Genomic DNA, 24,201 nt, shown 5'->3' with positions numbered 1-24,201 from the left:
GTGGGCAGAGATGAGCGTTCAGATGTGCTGCCTGCTATCATTAGGGAATGCAAATCAGAGCATGAAAATGGAAGTGGAGGGGTGACAAAGTGCCTCAGGAACTACCTTTCCTGGTTAATGCCTAAAAAGTTCTCCTGGGAGTTCAGACTGATTGCTGTCTTTTCTGCATAATGGGTAGGCTGACTGATTTTATTGATCCTCAGTTATTTTTCAATATTGTTTTCTTCATTAGCCCAGGCAGCTCAGGTACATAGTCACGGGCCCATAAATAAGCCTCAGTGGCTGATGCAAACCAATCTTTACAGTGAAGAATCTGCATTTTAGTTTTTAACAATAGACAAAGACAACTATTCCTAGTTTTAATTCATCTGAGGAAAGATTTGAATGGATTGTTACATGGTGCAAAAAGGGGAGTGTACATTTATTATATTTTTAAAATATTATATTTTATTATCTTTTGAATAGTACAATAAGAATTAGCTTCAGTACTATTTATATTAGGGAAATTGGTTTTATAACTGTTACTCCTACAAATGTGGTATTAATCAGAATTCTTACTTTAGCCCAGTAAATTTTTAGTTTTGTGAGGAAAAAAAAAAGGTGAAAAGAGGAAAGAAAACCACTACAGTGATATAGAAATTATCTGGTTGCTAGGGGAAAATAATGTCTGTGAAGATGAGGAGCCAGCTTGAAGAATTTAGAAGGAAGGGCAGCAAGGGCGAAGAAAGTCACATTAAAAGAGAGATGCAGTCTCTGGTGGGTCATTTGAATTTCATCTGCAGAGTAATTTTCATGCCATTTAGCCATAACCACAGCAGGAATGAAGAGGACTAAACACATTAAAATGACAAAGTCATACAAGGAGGGATTGGGGCTTGTGGTCATTATATTTGATAAAATTCAATGATACGGTAGGCTGAGTTAGTGCCGTATCAAAGATTTTGAGTGTTTACAGAAAAATATGGTATGCAACAGGAGAAAGGTCTGTAGCACACTCATTCAGGGTTCATGGTACTCAGTTACAGACAAGAAAGGATTTCTGGCCTGAAAAAAAACAAAGCAAAAATACAAACAACAGCAAAACATCCCAACCTGTTAACAAGATTTGCAGTTGACCCTTAGACTAAAGACTTGGTTTTGGGTATTTTCAGATCCTTTAAGGAAACATAGGATATTTTAATAACTATTTTTCTGCTGCAAGATCTCTTAACAATTAATTAGTGGATTTAGAGCCTCAGAAAACGGGCTTATACTGAAAGCTTTTGTCAGTTCTCAACTATTGTCCTTAAACACAAGCCATAGTAGGATGACCCCCTGAAGCTGAGTGGATGCTGTTCAGTGCTGCAGACTTTTGTACTTCAGGTAGCCAAAAGCCACAGGCACATGCCCATGGTCACACTTCAGTACCAGTGTTTCTGGTGGAGAACGTGCATATAAGTTTGGAACAAAAAAATGTAGATTTATGCATCTGAGGAAAGAGATTCTCTTATCAACAGACAGCATGAGAGGAATTCAGTCATTTCATGGACATCCATCTTAACATCTGGTAAGGTATATTAAGTAATACTAAGAAGCGAGCTGAAGATTCTTATATGTTTTCAAGAAAAGTTTCTGACAGTGGAGAACAAAATAATTCAGGAAGCTTCAAACCATACTGGGCTTCAATAAATTGGCATAAATCATAGTTAGTTTTTTTCAGCTTTTAAGAAAATGGAGGGAGACAAAGACAGAGACATATAAAAGCTGATCAATTAGCATTAACAAAGGCAGCAATCAGAAACAAACCTAGCCAGTCACACCAGACAATAGGATATCAAGAAACTGCAACAACCTGGGACTTCGCAAAGGATAATGGTGCAAACCTGAGGGTTTATTTTTTCACGTAGTCATAGCATGAACTAAAAATAATTTTTTATTGGACTGATGCTTGAAGAATCACATGAAGACTGAAGTTCATTTCATCTTGCCTCAGTAGTTAGTGAATATAATGCAGAAACAAAAAAATCATAGACTTACAGAGGTCAAACTTAGAAAAAACTTTGGTTATGTCATTTAACCTTGTGTACATTATAGGTCAAATGCTAAAATGTGTGTGAAGCCAATATGTTTACCCTAAAACTTATCACCTAAGGCAAATCCAGCTGCGGTTTAAATATTTCAGCAACAAAGAGAATCCACCAGATCCATTTTGGTGTTTTTCCTATGACTACTTATATTCAGTGCTAAAAATGAGTACCTTATTTCTAATCTGAAGGTATCTCTCTCTGTTTTTGCTGTCAGATTAAAAAACCCCTCAGTTTGTTATTATACTGGTTACATAAAAAATCATGAATTGATTAAATGCTGCCATATCAAAGTATGTGGTGAATAATGTTAGGCAAAATGAAAAAGAAACATATTTTTTCCAAACAGATTATATACCCATGATTATCTATTGATACAATGAGCTAAGTAGTAACCCAGCATCTAAGTCATCAAAATCTATCCATCACTTTTGGTATGCAATCAGGGTGTAAAGGAATAACCAAAACCAGCTTTGTATTGAGAACTGATTCTCAGCAACCTTGTGTAAGTAAGTTTGTCTATGCAATGTAACTGTAGATCATAATTAGATTTATGCTTCCCAGTCATGTTTAAATAGGGAAGATGTTTATTTTTCCTTCATCTCCAACCTGTTGACTCTTGGTGGTTGTGCACATGGCTACAACCAAGCAACATCTTGGAGAATCAGCACTACAAATGCCATTACATTCATTACTTCCAGAAACTTACTGTAGTTAAAGAAAGAAAGTATTTAAAGATAAAGCTAAATTCACATGCAGGTTGCTTCATTTGACTAACTGCTTACATTTATGACTGACTTAGGTACGATACAACAAGTAACCACTAAATGTGGTTACTGGTGGATACTTGGCCGGTATAGAGCCAGTTGCCAATCTGAGCCAGACTTCTTGACCATAATTTAACTCTAATAAAGCGTTTCCAGTAATTACTCTGTCAGTGTACTTGTTACTATTAATATTTTCAGCCTGAAAAGTGAGTTTGTCTATTCCATCAATGACCAGATAGCCAGAGGCACGTGGACTAAATGATTCAATGGTATATTCAAAAACATAGACCCCCAGATATGGAACATGGAACTTTCCAGTTGCTGGAGCAAATGAAGCACCATAGTTGACATCCAGATTGTTAAATCTGATGGGTCCTGGAGTTGTCATTCCATATGTATGAGATGCAAAAAACGCCACCATAGGTGCATATCTGTATGATCCTTTTGAAAAATCTAGAATGGAATAAAGAACAATTTCAAGTGGTGTTACATTGTAGAAAAGCAATTCAGACCAGCCAAAAGACCAAAAGCAGCTTTTCTGAAATCACATCATCCCGTAGCTTGAGCAAATGAAATATAGTATTTCTGCAAAACTGCATTTTTCTATATTGTAAAAAACATAATTTTCTTCACAATTAGTGCTAGGTGTATACACCAAAGAAAAATTTTAGAAACAGCAAGGGAACTTTATGTTGCCTATACTAAGCTATCATTAGGGGGCTTTCTTTCCACCCCCCACCACCTCCTAGTTTTTCCCACCCCAGGATCTCTCTCATTGTTCATGTGAGTGAGCCGAAGCCAAGAATTTCTCCGGAAATCTTAGATGAACACTGAAGAGGTTTAGCACTCCTGATGTTAAATGAAGGAATAAAAGTATATGTGTTTCTTTTCAAGCTGAGCCTGCACACTATCATTACCTGCTTTTGTACAAATGATTTCATTCACTATTCATATGCTGTCATGAGTGAAAATCAGCCAAATGAGTGCTGAAAGGTGCATATAATTCACATTCCATGTGGCCTGGATGTAAATTATTTACTTGTTTTCTGGACTGAATAAGCATAATTTCCACTTTTCTTTCTTTCTTTCTTTTTTTTTTTTTAATTGAAATTATCTTTCAAGGGCTACATCCTTTGTTGATGAAAGTCAGAGGCATGCCTAACATGACTCCTTGAGGCCATAGTCCCACACATCGTGGTAACTACTAGTATTTATAGAGCATTTATGGCCCTGTTAAAGCTAGTATTCCCCAGAGATGTGATTTTACCTCCCCCTACAAACTCCATGACATCATGTTCAAACACATCTATTGCGCACCCTCCACTCTGCACATTTCATCAGGGAGCTTTCCAGCTATTGTGGCAGGTCCCAAACCAATTTAATCCCATCATCTGCTCACATTAAAGAAAGAGATCATGAGTCACCCACTGGGATTGATGTCTTCAGCACCAAAACACGGGACACTACTACTAGAGGTGGTACTCATTAAAGTGAAATGTGAGACCTCTGACCAGCAAATGCTCTCTAATTAGGCCCTGGGGCAGAGGCCCATACTGCCAGCATACTGCTCTACTAAATTCTGTACTTGCCGACGCTCAGGGAATTGTCGTTCCCCAGCTTCACGCTGCAGTTGACTCCTCCGAAGGGGTGGCGACAAGCGCAAACAAAAGTCTGTCTGTCATTGATACAGGTTCCTCCATTCTGGCACGGGGAACTGACACAAGCTGAATACTGCCCTGTGAAAGAGAGAGAGGAAAACCAACAACCTCAGTCACAATGTCATTACAGCAACACTTGCCAAGTTTACAGTATTTTGTAAAGCCTCTTTGTCAATGCATAATTTCTGCTGAAATTCTTTGTGAAGGACAACTTCAGATTCTGTCCAGGCTGTTCAGACCCTTTGCTGGTCCGGTCTATCTTTACTTGAACTCAGCAAGCCCCCAAGATATTCAAAGTTCCCTCTAAGTGCCAAGTTCTGCTTGTCTCAGAGGGTCAAGTACACACAATAAGGTAAAAGATGCTTCCAAGAAGTTAGATCATGCTGCTTTTTCTGGACAGAGCCAGCTAATCCTTGGGTGTACCAAAATACAGATTTTGTACTGCTGGTGTGCAGGTTGGACTGTCTTGTCTATGACATGACCCACCCAGACATGTAGCGACCATTGCAGGAGAGTCTGGCTCCTGGTGACGAAAAATCTTTAATGCTATCCAAACCACTTCCAGTACTTGTCCCTGAATAACTCAACTCCAGGATGTCTGCAAAGATTTTTGTAGAAGTTTTCTGTTGCAGGCAATGAAAATTACACCAAACAGAGCAAAGCAGAGCACCCTTGCTGAAGATGTCCTTGCCTCTGTTCCTGACTATGTATGAGCTGACCAAATCACACTCAGCCGGTAAGGAAAAATCTGTCAGGCCAGTGTTGCTGAGCTCTGAGACAGCAACTACTGAGTGTAATTGTATAATGTGCTGTCATAATAGTTTTAGGGGGAAGAAAATTCAGGTCACATTAAAAATTAAATAATGCTATGAAAAATTCTGAATACAAGGCGTTCCCAAACCATACATTTTTCTTTTCTCTTGTTTTGGTTAAATAAAAGTCATATGTTTTAGCAAATTTTTTTTGCCAGGAACTGCCAGCAGACCTCTAGAAAAACAACTCCACACAGTCCAGTGATGGTAAATCTACATTGGTAGGTCAGAACTGGAAAAGTCTTGCGTAAAAGGGTCTACGTATTGGCAGGGAAATGTTGAGCTGCAGCTTCACACAGATATTTCAGTAATGCTCATGTTATCTTCAGATTTGTAATCAGCCGTTTCACAGACTGATGCATTAAGGTAAACTATTTCTGTGTGATATTTTAGTTCAGTGAGCAGAATGCTAAGGCACATGCTACAGTGACACTTGAATTTACTCTGATATAGCATATGATTTAAAAACACAACAGTAATTCCTTCCACAGAAAATAATGTCCATCCCTTAATGCCTGAAATAAAGTAATTTGGGACTGTCATGACTGGGGTCACAGCACAGGCAACTGTACATGAGGAAATAATGGTTTTCTTCTCAGATAATAGTTTTGCTGCACACTTAATTGAAGTTATTTTTCACTTACATTTACCAAGCATCCACATATTTACCAAGCGTGAAAGGAAAGCAGAAAAGGAAGGAAAATAGCTGATTGTGCTGACCATATCATATTCCCAAAACACAAAAGCTTTGTGTAAGAACACGGCAGTCTCTCTGTTAATTGGCCTCTGCTTATCATAAACAAGAAGTAAATCCAAGAAACAGGAAAATGATCACAAAAAGGAAATGACAATGATGTTGAGACTACTGTTTTAAAAGTCTGCTGAGGGGTGATTTTGCCTGAACTTAACCTTGGAGTTAATTCAAATTCAGGCATAGCTTTATCTACATTATATTAACCCTCCAGGTGCAGCACTGCTTAATAGCAGCTGAGAAGCTCTTCCATTTGATAGAAATAGGAGAAGCTGTGAAGGGAGTTGAGTCAAGTTAGGATTTTCAGAGTAAGAGGCAAATACCATAGATCTCCACTGCGAAGGTAATCTCTATGCTACAATAGCATGTTTCTGCTGTCATTTCTGGCTGAAGCTACTCCTATGTCCAGTATTTTCTTTTTCTTTTTTCCTTACTGAAGGGTGTTCTGAGACAGAGTATTCCCTCCTTGGGGTAAGATGCCAAGAGGTTCAGGCTAGGAAAAGATTTCCTACTAGAGTACATATTTTATCGTTAATTAATCTTTCACAACTTACTAGTGTAGATGAGTAAAAGATGGAGACTGTAAATTAAAGGCTTAAATTGTAGCTATTAATAGCAGAGAATAAACTGAATGCAGTTGCTTATTACACTTGGTATGGTAGGAGTGAGGATAGCGAGTTAATGCTCAGTTTTCCTACTCTTTAGGAGGGCAAATATCCAGAAGCTCTTTTGGGAAATAGACTGCCAATGCTGTGCAAACAAATCTTCAAACAAGCAATGATGCTCTGTCAGTACCTACTAGAGTGTTATTTAGGAGCAAATCAAATACTTAGCAATTTAATGGTCTCCTTATGGAAGGAAGTAACTCCAGTGATTAAGTTTTGAAATTCTTCTGAACAGGAAGTAACTAGCCAACATTTTTTAAATATTTAGTTATCAGTAACTGTTTCTCAGGAAGTCCTAGGAGATTGGAAGTGCCTGAGAATCTACTAAACCACCCTGCTTGCACAGGGTCAAACTGGTTGTCAGCCTACAGTTATTAATCATCTCTGGTTCAGCACTCTCAGTCTGACAGTGATACAGGCAATGGCCATCCCCAGGATTCTAGATGCAAGGAGTGTCAGGGAACAGGAAAAAGACAGCTTCACCTGGGCCAGCACCCAGGAACGGGGGGTGACAGCAGGGCTGGTGCCTCACCAGGACAGGTGACAAGCAGAGCATGGCAGGTGTAGCAGGAGAACCTACCCCTGATAAGACCTATAATCCAACACAATGCAAGTTATCAACCGCAGGCGCCCGGGGTGCTGTCTTGGTGTTAAAGTGTGCTAAGACCATCCTGGTTCACCAGACTTCAAATATGCATCCTGCTCTTGAAATAGGATTTGATAGCTAGTCTGCTGGCTAGTAGATCTGTAACTAGCAGTCAATCACTTTATACTATGAAAGTCCAGTCTCCTTGGGTATAGTCAGGTTCTTCTGACATAACCCTTCTTGGAGTGTATATGTGGAGATTCCTCCCTTGGCTGGGGATGCCCTCCAAGGTTACTCCTCGAGGCTGAGAGAAAGAGGTCTCCCCATGAACATTGGTATGGGTGAGTTTCATCAGATCTCTACTTTATAATTATTCCTTTTTGCTAGCTTTAATAGAACTGCTTCAATAATTGCTTTGTTACAGTGTGCTATACTACATTATGCTATATTATACTCTACCAGTAGATTTTTAGTGTTTATATTGTGTACTAATAGTTCTGATTAAGATCTTTTGTCTGATCATTTCTATGAAATAAATTATTCATTTTATATAAATGTTCTCATTTTGCCAATGATCAAAACCTGCAGGACAAAAGTTGTTCAATCATACCTCTGTAATTCCTTAAATTTAAACCATTAATATAACCCGAGGCTAAGATTAGGTTTAGCCGTACCTAGACTCCTCTCTGAGAAGGGGTTTAGAAAGCAAGGGAGTCCTTTCTGTACCTTGAGACTCACTGGCAAGGCTTTGCTTTTTAACAGATTTGTCTAAGCCTTCCACTGCCACCTGTGACAGCAGGTTGGTCATGGTAACCAGGGTTAGTCACAGTCTAGCAGAACTGAAAAGGCCTTGGATTTTGGCTTGAGCTGAAAGAGGGATCCCAGTCCCATGGGCAGGGTGTGCAGGATGCTCAGGGCAGTTAAGGTGCTCTGGGCCCTGTCAGGAAATTCAGGTATAAGCTGTTTAGGGTGTTTGTGCTGCAAAGAAGCACAAAGGTTCACCCACAGTACTCTTGTGCAAAAAGCAAGGAGAGGTGCCTCAGCTGTGCCCTCTGGTTTTGCGTGGGGGCAGATTGTCAAGACCCATCTGAGCTACTTGGACTCTGGCAAGTCTGTTTCTCTGTTAAGCAGAGGTGTTCAATACTTCCAGTGTGATGATTTTAGGACCATCAATTTAAAAACAAAGAACCATTTTCATCAATCCATTAGTCTAAAGCCTAAATATGCAAAATTGAGGTGTAGGTCATCAAACTGAAATGGAATAACCATTACACTCGTGCAATTAAATTAATATGGAAAACATTTATATAGGTTAATTTCACTACAGGCTTGGATGATAAAGCAAAAATGGAAGCTTGCATTTCTGTTAAGATTCAGAAATCCTGTGAAAACAAAATCAGAAATAAATACAAAGGAAATGGTGAAATGAAAGAAATTACCTCTCACAAAGACGCACTGTTTTAAATACATAAATATGTGAAGCATAGCTTTTCTCAGTTATTCATGTTGATGGGAGGGTAGTATAATCTGAGTAAAGCAAAGCTCACACCAAGAGAGCACATGGACCTTTGGAAAGCCCTGCAGCCTCTAGACTCCTTAGAAAACAGACACAGCACTAAATAGCAACAGGCAAATATGAACAGAGCTAAGTTCCCCTTACACTGCATCACACATTTTTGCAGTAGAACAGTATTTTCATTGGAAGGTAAGGCCAACCATAATCCATATGCAAGACTAATGAAGAGTCACTGAATATATATATTTTTGTAAGGGCTGTCATATCCCCTTATGTTAGATGTTGAAGCTGTCTTAAGATCACTACTTTTTATCCACCCTGGGTTGCCATTACAGTAAGTATCAGGTAAAGTGTTAGTGTTTTCACCCCTAACACATGTAGTGCAGCCTCTAGCTGACATAAACCTTTTCTTTAGTTCATTCCACAATATAGGAAGTCTGCAAAGGTATATGTCCCTGCATATGCAACTCAAACTCACGTTGTTTTGTCTTGAATTCAACTAACTGCTTAGGAAAGTGTTACCTCAGGGTCAAATCCTGAACACATTAAAGCCAATGAGAACCCAAATCTGTTAGACTAGGATCAAATATTGATCATATTGGAATCAATGAGAATTGTCATTCACATCTTTCTAGCATTTTTTTTCTTAATTGAAAAAGACAGTCTAAGATTAAATACTTTTTATAATTAGCCAATTACGCCTCAGGGTTTCTTTGACAAATTTTAGTAGAGATGGCAGAAATCTCTGGGTGGTGTTCTGGAACTTGAGAGAAAAATCTTTCCTGGAGAAGCAAAATCTACCCAGCCAGAAGATGGATACTTGTTAATTAGGATAATGGCCTTACTTCTTCAACTTACAGAAATGTAACATGACTTTGCTAGGCATTCAATATTATTGAGTACAAAAACTCATTATAGGCGGAAAAGTCTGAATAAACATTGCTACGTAGAAACCTTGCGTAGAAATAAGGCTTCTTAACATCAGCAAGACCTGCACTTTCTGTAGGAGTGAGAATACGTACAATGTTATCAAGCAAGTTATTTGTTAAAATTCAGTATGAGATAAATAATAAATAGGAAAGACATTAATTCATTAATGTTGAGTGAAAGACAGAGCAGGTGGCACCTTTCTGTGCTCCAGGCAGGTAGCACCAATGATATTTTCCAACAAAGTAGACGATGTGGGAAAGATCAAAGACATCATATCTCATTTTCTCTTAATTTTAACAAAGGTTTTGAATTTCCATCCTGTGCAGTGCCAGGAACAGACAAAACACAGAAATGACTAAGGAAGAACTGCCATTTTTAGTAGCAAAATATTCAAACTAATTTGTAGTAAGACCATGGCAAATCTTGGTGCATTTTTAAGCATGACTGCCTGCTGGAATAGCTGTGCCCCCTCTCTAACTGAGAAGGTAATCAAGGACTGAAATCCTTTGGTGGGGATTGCTTTCAGCAGAAGCTAAGCTACTCGTGGGACTGGAGCTTTAAAAATTATCCTTTCCATTGATTATCAAGAAACACTGTACCTAGGACAGGAGGAGACAAAGGAACAAGGCGGGGAAAGGAAGGAAGAGAGAGGACAAAGAAGATTCCATGACCTTAGCACATGAACAAAAGTGATAGCTCCTACTATTTCCACATCTGCATACAATAGGGACCAAATACTGTTTTAGAAATATTCATAAGTTTAAGAGTGCTTTACAGAAAAGGTTTAGGTCTGAATCTTCAAAACTTCCTGGGCATGTCTCTGTCATTAAGGAATCTGTATCATTTTAACACGAATTAGAATCATCTCAGGATTTCTAGTCACTTAGTCACTCTTCATTTTCTGTATTGTGCCAGAAATTATATTTCCATGAAGCATTATCTTGGGCTATTGATTTTCACTCAAGTATGATTCAAAAAGTCATAATTCAGAGTTTTTACTTCTGTGAATTCATTCATATGAATTCATTTCACATGATGACATTTGAATTTAAGCTCAGAAGCAAATCCCACTCAAAGTTCCCATTTTAAGAATGGAAGCTCCTACTCAACTGAGCTGTTCTCCAGGTGGATTTGAGCCAAACATGCTTTATTGGCTGCAATCCTTCTTTTGCAAGAACGCACTGTATAACTGTAACTGTAATTTCAATGAATTACTGAAGGAGTTGGCAAAAGCCTCATTACAGTCATTTGGTGTATTCACTTGCTTCAGATTTTTGATAGTTTTCATCCCTGCTGACATTACAAAGTACTGAAGCAACTCCATATTTCTCTCCCAGCTTGTATACACTTTTTTTTAACTGAAATTACTAATAGAGATGCAGACACAACATTTTTTCTTTAGATTTTGTCTAAACTGTCAGTTACATTTCAAAGGTCAGGTTCTCAGCTGAGGGTGTGTGCATGCACATGTATCTTAAAATGATCAGATGTGAATTTAGGAATATTAAAATGGAGCTTCTAGATGCCTTAGTGCAGTCTCCTCATAAGAAAAACAAATTCTCTTGTAAGCAAGAGACTAGAGTAATCTCAAGTTCCTCTGAAACACTCTTTCTAGCAGTCTTTAGACTTTTTCTTACCCTCAGTTGAGTTCTGCTACTCAGTTCATCACAATGGTTACATAAGCCTTTATTAAAACACCCTGATTTTTAGTAGAGCAAAATGCTTTACCTGGATCTATAGTATTATCCGTGTTTCTTTGACTTCGGCTTGCCAGGCTCGTGGTGATGTTTGCTGCTGTTTTTTTTACTGGGGCTGGTTTCTTTATAACTGGCTTCATCTGCTTCTGGAATTTGGTGATATTGTTCACTGCATTTACCACTGATATGTCAACATGCTGGGTTAAATTTGTCAAAATAGTTCCTGCTTTTACTTCAAGGACAGATTCAATGAGCTCTTTGAGGCCCCTCTGCAGCAGGGGTATATCTGGCTGAGCAGATTTAATTAGCACAGGGATACTCGCGTTCACTCTCTGGATGCTGTTGTTGGTAACCTGACACAGTCCCCAGGCCTCATGAGCCGTCTTGTTCACTAGTGGGATGACGTTTGAGAAACGGATCGACTTGGCTTCCAGGGCCTTGATTCTGGAACTCAGCGTCTGAAGCTGAAGTGAGACCACTTGTTCTTTCTCTGTTGAGGCAGCATTGGTTCTTTTCAGCGAGACACAGTTGTTTGCCAGAAACTTGGAAATTTTTGACTCTACGTTCAGAAGGCGGACCTCATGGTCCTTTGATTCCTCCACAGAGTCAAGTAATTTTTCTTCTAGGTGGCTGATATCTTGTTGCTGATTTTCCACTTTTGATGCTGTATCATTTAAGATGTAGAGAAGTCTACTGAAATTGTGGAGGATACTTTTATCAGACTCCTTGTATGGAAGATCAGAAAGAGATGGCGCTACTTGTGAAGTGAATTCATACTTCTTGTTATTGAGTAGTGTCTGGAGGGATTCATTCAATTGTTGGAACTCAGGAATGAAAGCCAGGATGCTGTCCAGTTTCTCAACTCTGCCACAGCAGATTTCAGTCTCATTTCTTAGAGCATGTAGCGTATCTTTCAGGACATAGTTATCTTGAATAGAATCAACAGCACTGTTTATTACTATCATGGTCTTGTTTAAGCCATCCTCTATTTCCATGGAGCATTCATTAATACGACTCTCAAGCAGTTCCTGATAAGCCTGAGACTCATTTTTAAGTACTTCCTGAGTTTTGGAAAGCTCCTTCATTGCAGAAGTCATTATGTCAATGACAGTAGTAAGGTTTTCAAGCTTCTCATTGATATCTTTAACTTGAATTTGTTGTTCATACTCTGCAGTCAGACTAAAAGGTACCCCTTGTTCAATCAAGGGTTGTAAGATCTCCATATCATAGCACAAATCATTAATTTGCTCATTCATTTTGTCCATCTTATTGTCCAGTGGTAGGAACAGGTCAGAGAGACTCTTGTTTAGGACAAGCATGTTCTCTTGGGTTGCTGCCAGCTGTGTTTGGAAATTTGTTCTGCTCTCTGACAACATGTCATCACAGACCCCCAGAACAGAGTCTCTCTGAATTTCCAGTGCAACACTGAGATTGCTGATCTTGCTGTCTTGGACTCTTAAATCATCATAGATCTCCAGCACCATCATGCCTTGTTTCTTTACTTTCTCATGCAGTGTGAACATGTACTCTGTAAGATTGTACTCCATGACTTTATCTGCTGAAGGGATGCTTTGTCTTGAAGACTGTTCAGCTGATAACAGTTGTTCATGAGCATCTCTTATTTCAGTAAGAGTCCTATTTAAAGACTCATAATAAATGGCACTTCTTGACTGTTGGTGCTCCAAGTTAATTTCCAATGATTTCTGTTTTTCTTGTAAAGCTTTCAAAGGCTTGTCACAAGCGAGGGCCATTTCTTCTTTCATCTGCACCATGTGACTCTTTAGCTCCAGAATGTCAAGTCTTGTTGGCCCACTGTCATTCTCCTGAGCAAATTTTTGTTGGGTTTCATTCAGGTACTTGACTAATTCTTTTGTATTTTCAAGCTCACCTGACAAACTAGACACAGTCTTGAAAATTTGAGCCATGCTCTCTTGCATTTCACCTTGAAATACTTTAAAGTGTTCTCTGACCATATCTTTGACTAATTCATTGATACTTCTGGATTTGAGACCTTTGGGGAAAAGGAGAAATATGGAAACAATCAAACCAATTGTGTTAGCCACATCTAAGTTTTTCCCACAATGTGAGCAAACACAGTATTGTACAGAAGTAAAACACACACATCACTGCCCCACAGAGCAAAATTTAAAGCTGAGAAACGTAGAGGATGTCTAATAGTGTTTGAGGATTCATCCCTGTTTCTACTGAAATCAACGGGAGTTTTGCTGTTATTTTGAAAAGGTAAATTCAGACTCTGCATGTGGTTTCAACTTTGATCTCCTACTTAAGTGGTTTCTGAGCACTGAAAAGAGATCTGTGTGCTTTTGTGGCTCTCTTATAAAATCATGTGTCTTTTCTCCACTAGAAAAGTAAAGGAAAAACCAACTGCTTTATCACCACTATGATCAAGAAGTGAAAGCAGAGACTATGACCTTGCTACTGTATGTGCTAAGTGATCATATGAAACACTGTAGTGAGAAAGAACAAAAATACAAAGAATAACCTTACTGAATAGCTTAAGTTAATAACATGACAACTGCTGCAAAATGCAGACATTTTAAAGGTAGAAACTTTTAGTCTTGCAGACTACAACTCCTTAAATAGCTCCTAGGAATACTGATTTTGAAAAGTACTAGGCAGAGGTGAATGTGTGGGAATTCTGCTCCTGTGAACAACATGAAAATATGTTTCCCATATAGCCTTAGATGGGTCAAGAAAATCATAAAAAAAGACTGCTGCATAATATATTGTAATTATATATGCATATATAATGTATATATGCTGCATAATATATTGTAATTAATTAGAGCAGTAGTTCTGCTTTGGTGTGAGATTAGGAGGATTTTTATTAAAATTTTTCTCCAAAGGAAAACACTGAAGCATTTTTGACATATTTTTCCTAAACCAAATGAACTGCTACTACTACCCAAGTAGCCAGCTTGTGATATAATGCTTAAATCGTTCAACATTGACAATGCCTCGATGACCATAGGTTCTCTGATTAAAACTGTATTGATAAAGGTAGAAATTCTCTGTTGCCTTCCCCTATATTCCTCTCAATTAGTTCTATAGCCTGGATTTTATTGATTTGTCTGTAGAACACCAAGGCATGTTCTAAAAACTTATTTGAAAGTACATTCTCATCAAGGGCAGTAAAAGGTCAGGAAATCAAACCCATGAAAAGCAATGCAATTTTGGGCTCCAAGGGTGCAAAAGGATTCCAAATGAAAATGGTTTTGTTCAGCAAGCTAGAGAGAAGCACAGTAGTTTTTCATATGTTCAGCTGGTGGCTTTTTTCCAGGCAGGATATAGTATGCAGGTACACTAAGTTGGCTAGCCTGGGAAAGAGCCACTTCAGAAATATAACATGAAGTTTCATAAGCGACAAACTCAGCTACCATCAACAGCAATTTTACACAAAGCATAATAAACAACAGTGATAATACTGAGACTACCTTTATTACTTTTCTCTTTACTACCTGAAGAGCAAGTGAATGACTAGACAGATGTATGTACATGAATACACACATGTATGTGCACACTTACACACTGAGATATCTGAGAATAAAGATGTCCTGGCAGCTGAGAGGAAGAACCAAGAAGTGAACGCAGAGTCAAATAACTGTCATGTAGCGAAACCATTCTAAGTGATGATTTGGTCAGGTTACTTTATGATGCTGAAAAATGTTCTGTGCTCTGAGACACAGCGGGCCGTGAAGAAAAGTTTAATGGCTGTGGAAAGAATCAAGATTACTCTAAACCTTCTGTGAGGAATCAATTAAATTCCTTTGTCTCAGCAACAAATCTTGATAACAGACCATCCTGCTGAGAGAGGTGTTCCACAGGATCTATACCTTTTCTTTCTGTGACAGCCAAGAAGGTGCCAGCCACCCTCTCTCCTATTCCTACTCTGTTTAGCTGGATTGCAAGTGCATTATGGAGCTCAGCTCTGGTTTTCAGGTGTTCCCATTTCCAAGGGGGTGTAGGGCCTGATAAAACAGACAGCTTTGGGTTTCTCTCTCCACCGCTTGCTGGCCAGGACAACTAGGTAGCAAGTAAATAAGCGCTACTCCAAAGCCCACCAGGGGCTGTGGGAGCACACTTCTCCACAGAAAGACCTGACCCAAACTCGTATTGTAGGTGACAATTGGGTATATTCTTGAGCTTGAGCTGAGAATACGTGCTGTGCACTCAGGGATGTAACTCAATTTCTCTGTTGTTCATTTTGAAATAGAAAGGTCCAAACTACCTATGAACATTAAAGACCTTTTGCACTTTTTATGAGATTATAAATTTCAATTTTAACTTCTTGGATGAAATCCAAAGGGTGTAATTACTTTGTGTCAACATATACTCCCTTTGCAGTTTCAATTATTTGAAGAATAATGTGCAAAATAAATGTACGTACACAGGAGACTGAATTAAGGTTATATATGCAGCTGTAAATGACATTTCTGACTTGGAAGTGATTAACACTCCATTGTTGAGTTCATTTTTAAAGGTATGTACATTTTAATAATGAAGAGGAAAGATGTCTATAAAATACGGAGTTGAAGGAGGAAGAAAACAATATCAAGAAGCAAGCAGAGTTTATTAAATTAAAGGGAGAATACCAAATTATTTTCCTTAAGTAAAAAGTGCAAACAGCCTCCTGAGTACTGAAAGCAATTTTTAAAATGCACAACAGGTTTAACAAATCAAATTAGAGAAGCTTATCAGTTATTCCAGTGAGTGTTGCCCCCTATTAACAAGTGACAGGTTTGTGTCCCCAAAGTCCCTTTACAGATGAAACTAAGAATTAAAGACTTTTTAAACTGTACTGAATTGCTTGGTCACAGAATCAGACCTCACTCCTAACAAACCCTTATACAAAGCTGGGCAGAACTTGGAATTTCTGCAATAATTAAAAAAGGTGATGTATGGATTGTGAGCAAAGGACCTGGGCACCATGGGAAGAAGACAGAAAAGTAGATGAAGAAGGAAAAAGTCTGAGGTGCATGAAGCAACTAAAGACCTAGGTGTGCTTTGAAAGTGCATTGCTTCAGGATGGCAATGGTAGTGGAGAAAGTTGTAGTTTTCTACAGTGGAGCTTCTAAGTGTAATTTTTAGCAAGTCTGATGTGCCTATACTGCACCTCTGTACCAATTTACAGGACAGCATGGAAACTTTCCAGGTCCTGCTACTTTAGGATGCTCTTTATGAATTTGGAGTACAACTGACTGACGTTTTCTGGACAGAAACCACAGTTGCCCTTTGTCACTACATATAAAAGCCAACAAAAACATTAACCTTGTTCTTTCTCCCCTCCTTCCCTCATTCCTGCTGTTTACCTATGTACAAGCCAAGTATAACCTGTATTAGAATGCCCATTATTAGAGTCAAGAAATGTAGTTGATAGCATCATTTTCATTAGAGCTACTTGGTTAGGAGATAGATTGAGAAGATAAACCAAAAAAGGGCCATCAACTGGAGATTTTGTCTAAACAGGTGTAATATAAAGCATTGCACACAAAAATAATAAAGGTTTGAAACACATTTAAAGAGAAGTGTGAAATAATGGGGGTTTTTTTGGACAGCACATTTTAATTAAGACTCAGACCCTGAAATATAGATGGGGAATGGAGAAGCAGGAGCGCAGGTTGCAGCAAATCACCTGTTAGACTAGCATGAAAAAGACAGATAGAATGAGTGGAATATGAAAAAGAATGAGGAGAAAGCAGAAGGGAAATGGAAAATATTCAAAGACAAATTAAATGTATACCCAAAGGTCAAGAATGCCATCTAGCAATATGTGGAGGGGTGAAAGCAGGTCATTGATCAAGAGATGGAATAAACTTGCATACAAGGGAGCCATCTAGCACGTGGCAGGAGCAACTCAGGAGACAGAGGACGGAAAACATAAGAAATAAGGTCCAACTTGGTAAATCTGAGGGGTATACAGAAGCACTTATTGTTTCATGAAGTTTTATCTCAACGTAAGGAGTTCCAGATTCTTTGTTCTATTTTTAATCAGTAGAAAAATCCTCTGGATTCTAAAGTGTAAAATACAGTTTAGGGAAAATTCCTGAAAAACGAGAAAAATATTGCACATCAAGGAAATGAAAGTTTCAGTCTGAATCTGCTTGTTAAGCACCATTTGTAGTTGGGTAACAAACAGGTCTTGCTGCAGGATTCACAAAAAATGGATGTATAATTCTGCTGGTGAGGATCTGTCCAAGCTCCTGATCTCTAACTGTGTCTTCCTCATATACGGAACACGAGTACAGATGTTTATCAAAGGTAGCCTAATATGGGCAGTGAATTATTCAGCATGATGTTTGCCATGTTATTAATACAACCACAACAGAATTCCTTATATGTTTCCCCTGCATATGTGAATTATGTATTAAGGCATATTAGTTAGACTTGGTAGCAAGGCAAATACTACAACCTTTATCTGCTGTCAGATAAACAAAAACAGAGATAAGAATATTTGCAGAAGTTCTATGTAACTGAAAATGCCTTGATAATGGCTTAAGTTAACATGTAGAGGATGTAGTACCCAAGAATACAAATTTTTTGTCACTATGAAAGACACCATAAAAAATGGTGAAATAAACAAATCCCTCTGTTATGAAATGAAATTAAAAATGAGTTCTCCACATAAATGTTGAGCAATAGAACAGGACAATCCATGAAGGCTTTTAGCCTTTTTTTTTTTTTTGGTACCTTGCAGGGTGAGTGATTACATTAATTTATTTTTCTTACCTTTTAGAAAAGACTGGAAGTCTCTGCCCTTATCTTCATTGATTTTGCCTTCCAGAGAAGAAAGCATCTTGCTCACATCATTCATTGCAGCTGCAATGCTGTCAACCTTCTTCTGTAGAAAAGTCAGTTTCGTCTCTTGACTGCTAATCTTCTCGTTCATTTTTTGTGTAAGTGCTTGGTCAGAGAACAAAATTAGAAAAAAAAAAAATAGTGTTAAACCACTGTGGGGTGAAAAAAAAAAAGGAAGTGTAATTGACTTAAAAGACATTAGCTGAAAGTGGGGTGAAAAGTTTCTGAATTTTTAGTCTTCAGTGAATCATCTTGATTTTTGTCATGTATCACGTATTAGTGAGGTTCAGCAGCACAGCAGTAACTAATTGCTAAAGCATCCGTATCCATTATAAAGTATTTATAATTCTACAAGTGTATTTTGAATGGTTAGCATATTTTAATCAACATAATGTCATTCTTTCTCCCCCTAGCATCCTACAGGGTATTTGGTTATCCCTCATTTAGTCTATCTCCTTTAACACAATTACAGAAGCATTCATTTTTACTTACTATTTATAACATAACTTCATGAATTTGCGAGGCTTGTGTCTGAAGGAATACATCATCTTTTCATTGTTCAGGTCAAAATAAAGACTTGTTTAACACAGCAGCAAGGCAGAAAAACAGCTAAAACATAAAGGACTTTGGAATAATCAGTAGTCTGTCATTAAGAATAGATGTTCAACCTATGAAGTCAAGTTTATTTTAAAATCTGCTCAAATTGTTCCTGACACTCTTAGTCTATTCAGAAAAAAAAGACCTAAATGGATGCTTTTAAGGCAGTGAAGAAAACCTTGATCTTGAAATAAGGACTCCACATGACTTCAGCTAGCCATCTGAGTCTCACAGATGACAGTAATCAAACTTAGTCTGGGATTTTCAGAAGATGCTGATAAAATTAAATTCTCGAATCCCTGTAAGCAAAGCTAGAAAATCTCGTCAGCTCCTTCAACAATTCAGCCTAAATGGGCTACATTAGACACGTGATGTTAGACACATGATTCCGGCCATGCTACGACTTAAAAAACTGCTATGCAAGAGATTCTTTAGCAGTACATACTAATATTTATTAGTGTAAATTTACAGTATTGTTATTGATCCTTTGTCACTTTTCATTATGGCACCAGTGTCTATTCCCATGGCACTAAACAGTTATAATCAGAAATCCTGTCTAAGCACAGGGGTCTAAAGACTCCAAAAAAACCCCAAGCAAGTCATATGTAAAAGGGCATCTTCTTCTGATGACTTTCACTCTTCAAAATTCTAGTATGTAAAAAATAAATGTGGCTTATCTAACTTGATAGCATTTGGGAAAATCCAGAAAATGCACCCAGTCAGCACAGATGAAGCATGTCAATACCCTTAAGAATGCTCTCCTGCAGAGGTATATTGGTAGTAGAAATTGTAATTGGTAGAGCCTGGTGAATAAGGCTAGCTTTTTTAGGTTAGGATGTTAGCATCTCCAGCTGTCTTCTCTGCCCAAGGTGCTACTTACACAGATACTGAAGTGTGTTTATAACTCAAACACCTAGTTTCAACTCTGGCAATTCTCTCCAATAGCCCTGCAGAGACAGGCCATTGATAGATCTTTGAAAATTCTTCATGGTCATACTGTTTTGTGACAGACAAACAGACCTGGATACTTCTGCTCCTGGTTGAATTGTTACTATCAAAAAGGGATTTGAATTCATTACTGGTTCATGCACAGCCACCCAAACTGATACCTAACCTGCAGGGTGTAATGCTTTATTCAGTTTGGTTTCTATCAGTTCTGACTGAGGGAAGAAGAGAAGCTACATAGATGAAGCTGAAAGTGAGGGTTTATGCTGGAAAGTGGCATGGCTGCATAGTGGGACCTGGAAACAGAATCTGGCTTGTAGATTCATGGCAGCTTCTGATGGAATGACAGATCAGGGCAGTCAGTCCTGACCCCACGTCATGTTTGCAGTGTGGGCACCCAGAAGAGGTATCTCTCTCCTTCTAGACTTACCCACTCTGATTTAAAAAAATAGCTAAAATGTAATTAATGTGGAGCTCAGATTCCAATTTCAGATTTATTTTTCAGAGCATAATTCCTACTAAAAGAAGTGGCACGTTCCAGTGCTCACTTCTTTATATGTGTCCTGTCTGCTTTACTAAACAACATCCTCCTCCCTGCACCATTGAGAAACTTGGTTGCTAACACAGTATCATCAATGGGCAACAGACTCCTAACTCCCATTTGAAATACTTTTCTACATTTTCATGCCAGATTCACTCTTTCCCTTTCTTTTTCTGTCTCTCAGTCATGATTTAAAGTAAAAACATATATGACATAGGCACATACATGTGTATTGTCTCCATAAAACCCTGTGGTGATCTCAATTCTGACATCCCGTTCTCCCAGCATGCATGAATATCCCAGCCCAGAACAGTATATTGACAACTGCAAAACACAGATCTGAGAACATAAGTTGCCTTATTTATTTGATTCTTTAAAATGTTTTCGGATATAGGCCAACTGTGTGAGTGACAATAACACTAGAGTGTGTAACAGCTGATGATTATGCAGAAAGCCAGTGTAGACATCCATAACCAAAGCATCAACAGATCCAAAAGAAAGGGAGGTAGTAAGAAAGTTCAAGGAACATGCATCCTTTACACCATATTTCACATGTTGTCCATCTTTTGGCTCCTCACCATGTAAACTACAAGCTTATTTGACAGTAAGTAGAGAATGCTGCCAAATAACTTGCATATAATTTGCCACACAAAATTTACCTGACAAATGCAGTTTCTCTCACTGCTGGGGAGTATATCACAAGCAGAGGATGATTTTTTTCAAATTACTTCCTTATTCAAATATGTTTCACATATTTCTTTAGTTGTTAATTAAACAAGATATGCTGATTGTTGGCAGTTCTGAGTACACAGACTTTCTAAATAATTCTGCCCTACCAACATATCTACACCCTCAAAGGCATATACAGCTTCAGATGGTACAGCCTGGAGTATAGTACAGTGTGCCAACTACTTCAACACCTCTAAATCATGGATACCTTTTCATGTTTCTTTATAGTGAACAATTAGTATTTGAAATAATGGTTAATTGGAATGATCTGATAAACCATGATTGTTTCTGCTCTCAGTCTAGTGAGTGCACAAACATGCCTGGCATGAATAAAATTCTGTTCCCATGAATATTTATGCAGACAACTACGAAATTAATATTCTGGAATATTTGTGCTGGTAAACTTTAAATCACACAGATGGTAATGAAAAATAAATACAACAGGAAGTGAGGACACCCAGCATTCCTAGAGACCAAGAAGTGGAGAAGCTTTTCACACCACAGTCATCTAACAACTTCTCAATGTACATCACTATCTGAATAAAAGCATTATTGTTAATAACCAGCTCTTACAATGCTAGCTCTTACAATGCTAGATGTCTTGCAAGACAACACTGACATTATGTTCCAAAAACTTACAGTCTAGATAGGTTAAAGTAAATGCAAAAATGAGCAAATGAATAGTGCAATCAGAAATAGTCTCAAGCATCTGTGGTATAAAACTGTCCCTGTGTTCCTTAGCTATTTGATAATCCTAGACAGAGTAGCTTAAATGCGCCTAAGCTGCCCTTGTTAAAGCTTGAAGTGTCATTGTACTCATTTTGAATAAAGTATCAACTTTTGTAAGGAAATACATAACAATAATCACACATTCAGATAATCAATTAACACCATTACACTTTCTTTTATGACCAGTGCTGGTCTCTACTACCCCTAGATTTAGTTCTGGGGTTTCTTTGTTTTGGTATTTTTTGTTTATTTTTTAAATTTCCCCCCCCAACTGTTAATTAATCTATTTTACTCAGTAACACAATAGTTTAAATATTTCTATGGAGCATACTTTCCTGGTTTTAATTTAGACACAAGACACTCTATAAATGCTAAGCTGCTGGTACCCTTAAATTCAGTTTCTTCTGCCCATCTGTATCAGATAAGCATACCACTGAATCATGACTGCTAGAAACTCTGAAGGTTCATTCCAGTCCCTTCAGCAGACAGGGATTTTCCTCAAATTGTTTTTGCAGTAATCTTAGTGAGTCACACGGTCAGTGACTGGGCTAGAGGCAATAGTGATGGTAACAACTGACCTGGCCCACTGGGGTCCTGAGGAGTTCCTGGTGTCCTCTCAATGACAGTTCTGCTGCTTTCAGCCTGGTTGCTATGTATAACTGATTGTTGTTCTTGAGCTAAAAGAGGTAGAAAGAGGAAAGGAGGTGAGTGAACCACAGAACATGACAATTTGGATGATTCCACAACAATTTTTTCTCTCTCTCTTCTATACCAACTTTACCAAAGCCTACTTCATCTACAGTGACTCTTTACCTGCTTAGTGCATCTGTAATATAATGTGGGACGCTGTTGATGAAGACATTGACTGATTCTATAAATGGCTTGTCAAGATTGGCAGGGGTTGGTGTTAATATTAAAATACCAAAACTTTATAATGAACAGAATTTTTAAATGCTCAGGGCTAAAAATTCTAGAGGAATATATTAGAACAATATAAAACAACAATACAAAGACAATATAGAGATTGTCAGCTGTAAAATTAATTAGGGCTTTTTATAGCTACAAAATTAATCAGGTTTGCTGAAACTAATTTTGGGCCTGTTTTTTTTTTTTTTTTTTTTTTTTTTTTTTTTTTTTTGTTTTTTGTTTGGTTTTTTTTTTGTTTTTTTTTTTTTTGTTGTTTTGGTTTTGTTTGTTTTTTTGTTTTTTTTTTTTTTTTAACAGATTACACAGGTCTTCAACTATGGAAATGTTACCACTTAAAGCAATGGTGATATTACATTGTTACAGAACCTAAAAAATACAAACCATTTCAAAACATAATCAAATTCCAAGTTCCAACAAATATCATCTGAGATTTCTGACTGGTACACACATAAAAAATCTTCACAAAGGTGATAATTTTATAAATATTTTCTTTGGTGATGGCAAATGGGACTATCTGTGTTTATTTCACATTTCAGCCTAAAAGATCACAAAACAATTTGTAAAAAGCTGTACTGACATTATTATTATTTCAGTATCACAGCTGGGGAAACTGAGGTCCAGAAAAGTGAAGTGCCTTCATTCACAAATGATAGCTGACAGGATAACTGGGAACCAAACCGAGGTTTCCACCTTCCTGACATACTTCTCTAGCCATTAGGCTTGGTGGTGTTGTTTTCATTTCATTATTTTTTTAAAAAATGAAATATGTACAAAGTAGGTCATGTTTGCTAGTGTAAATTCATACCAATTTTTATATGCTTGCTCACTTCATGAAACATTTTGAAGTGGATGTTGTTCCAGGAGAAGCATATCTAAGGAATGCCCCTTATGTGGCACTAATGTGATTTCCAGTCTTTAGTACAGTACAAGCAGAATAGCTTGGGCATGGTGACATTATTTTACAGCTCAAATATTAAAATCTAGTTTAGCCATAATGTGAGTTTCCAGGGAAACAGAATAAAATGCTGAATTGAGAAATTCCATGTTTCATCCATCTCTAAATAGTATATTTCAAGATAAAAAGATTTAAGGGTGATATAAGATGTTTTATGTTGTACATTAAGGGGGTTGTAAAAATTAAGATAGGAACTCAGAGGAAATTATCGTACGGACTGAGAGTTTCATAGAATCTATTGAGATTGGCTGATAAGAAATACAAAATCCTCATATAGTTATAATTTAAAACAGCTTCTGTTATCTTCCTGTGGCACGGTTATTGACTGCTAAATACTTGCATTCAGCCCAACTCATTACATAGGATTTATCAGGTGGGGATGTGGTGATATAATCTATGACAAGGGAGTCAGTTACTTGCCTGTGATAAAGACCAGCTGATTGATGTCCTTTTATTCTTTCATTTACCAGCCTTTCTGTTGCTTTAAATGCATTCACTGACACTGTTAGTGCTACAG

The 24,201-nt window shown here is 37.7% G+C and overlaps 1 protein-coding gene and 1 long non-coding RNA gene across 2 annotated transcripts in view; one reads left to right on the top strand and one right to left on the bottom strand.

The window, feature by feature from the left end:
• Positions 1–568: 568 nt before the first annotated feature.
• The window catches only part of MMRN1 (multimerin 1), a 45,378-nt gene continuing 21,745 nt past the window's right edge, over positions 569–24,201 (bottom strand). Inside the window, exons 4-8 of the mRNA XM_027731789.2 lie at positions 22,381–22,479; positions 18,193–18,366; positions 11,477–13,456; positions 4,420–4,566; positions 569–3,283 (exon numbers count right to left, since the gene is read on the bottom strand). Of these exons, the coding sequence (XP_027587590.1) occupies positions 2,862–3,283; positions 4,420–4,566; positions 11,477–13,456; positions 18,193–18,366; positions 22,381–22,479 (2,822 nt within the window). The 3' untranslated portion in view covers positions 569–2,861. The remainder of the gene's footprint in view (positions 3,284–4,419; positions 4,567–11,476; positions 13,457–18,192; positions 18,367–22,380; positions 22,480–24,201) is intronic.
• On the top strand, positions 5,052–18,339 carry LOC120323504. The gene is made up of 2 exons (XR_005564004.1): positions 5,052–5,224; positions 18,200–18,339. It is a non-coding gene; the product is annotated as an uncharacterized LOC120323504 (long non-coding RNA).

This window comes from Pipra filicauda, unplaced genomic scaffold, assembly GCF_003945595.2.
Source record: "Pipra filicauda isolate LSUMZ 115617 unplaced genomic scaffold, ASM394559v2 scaffold111_size4109106_pilon, whole genome shotgun sequence".
In the NCBI taxonomy this organism is placed as follows: domain Eukaryota; kingdom Metazoa; phylum Chordata; class Aves; order Passeriformes; family Pipridae; genus Pipra; species Pipra filicauda.
Note: the sequence above shows the minus strand (reverse complement) of the source record. Positions and strands in the feature narration are given on the sequence as shown.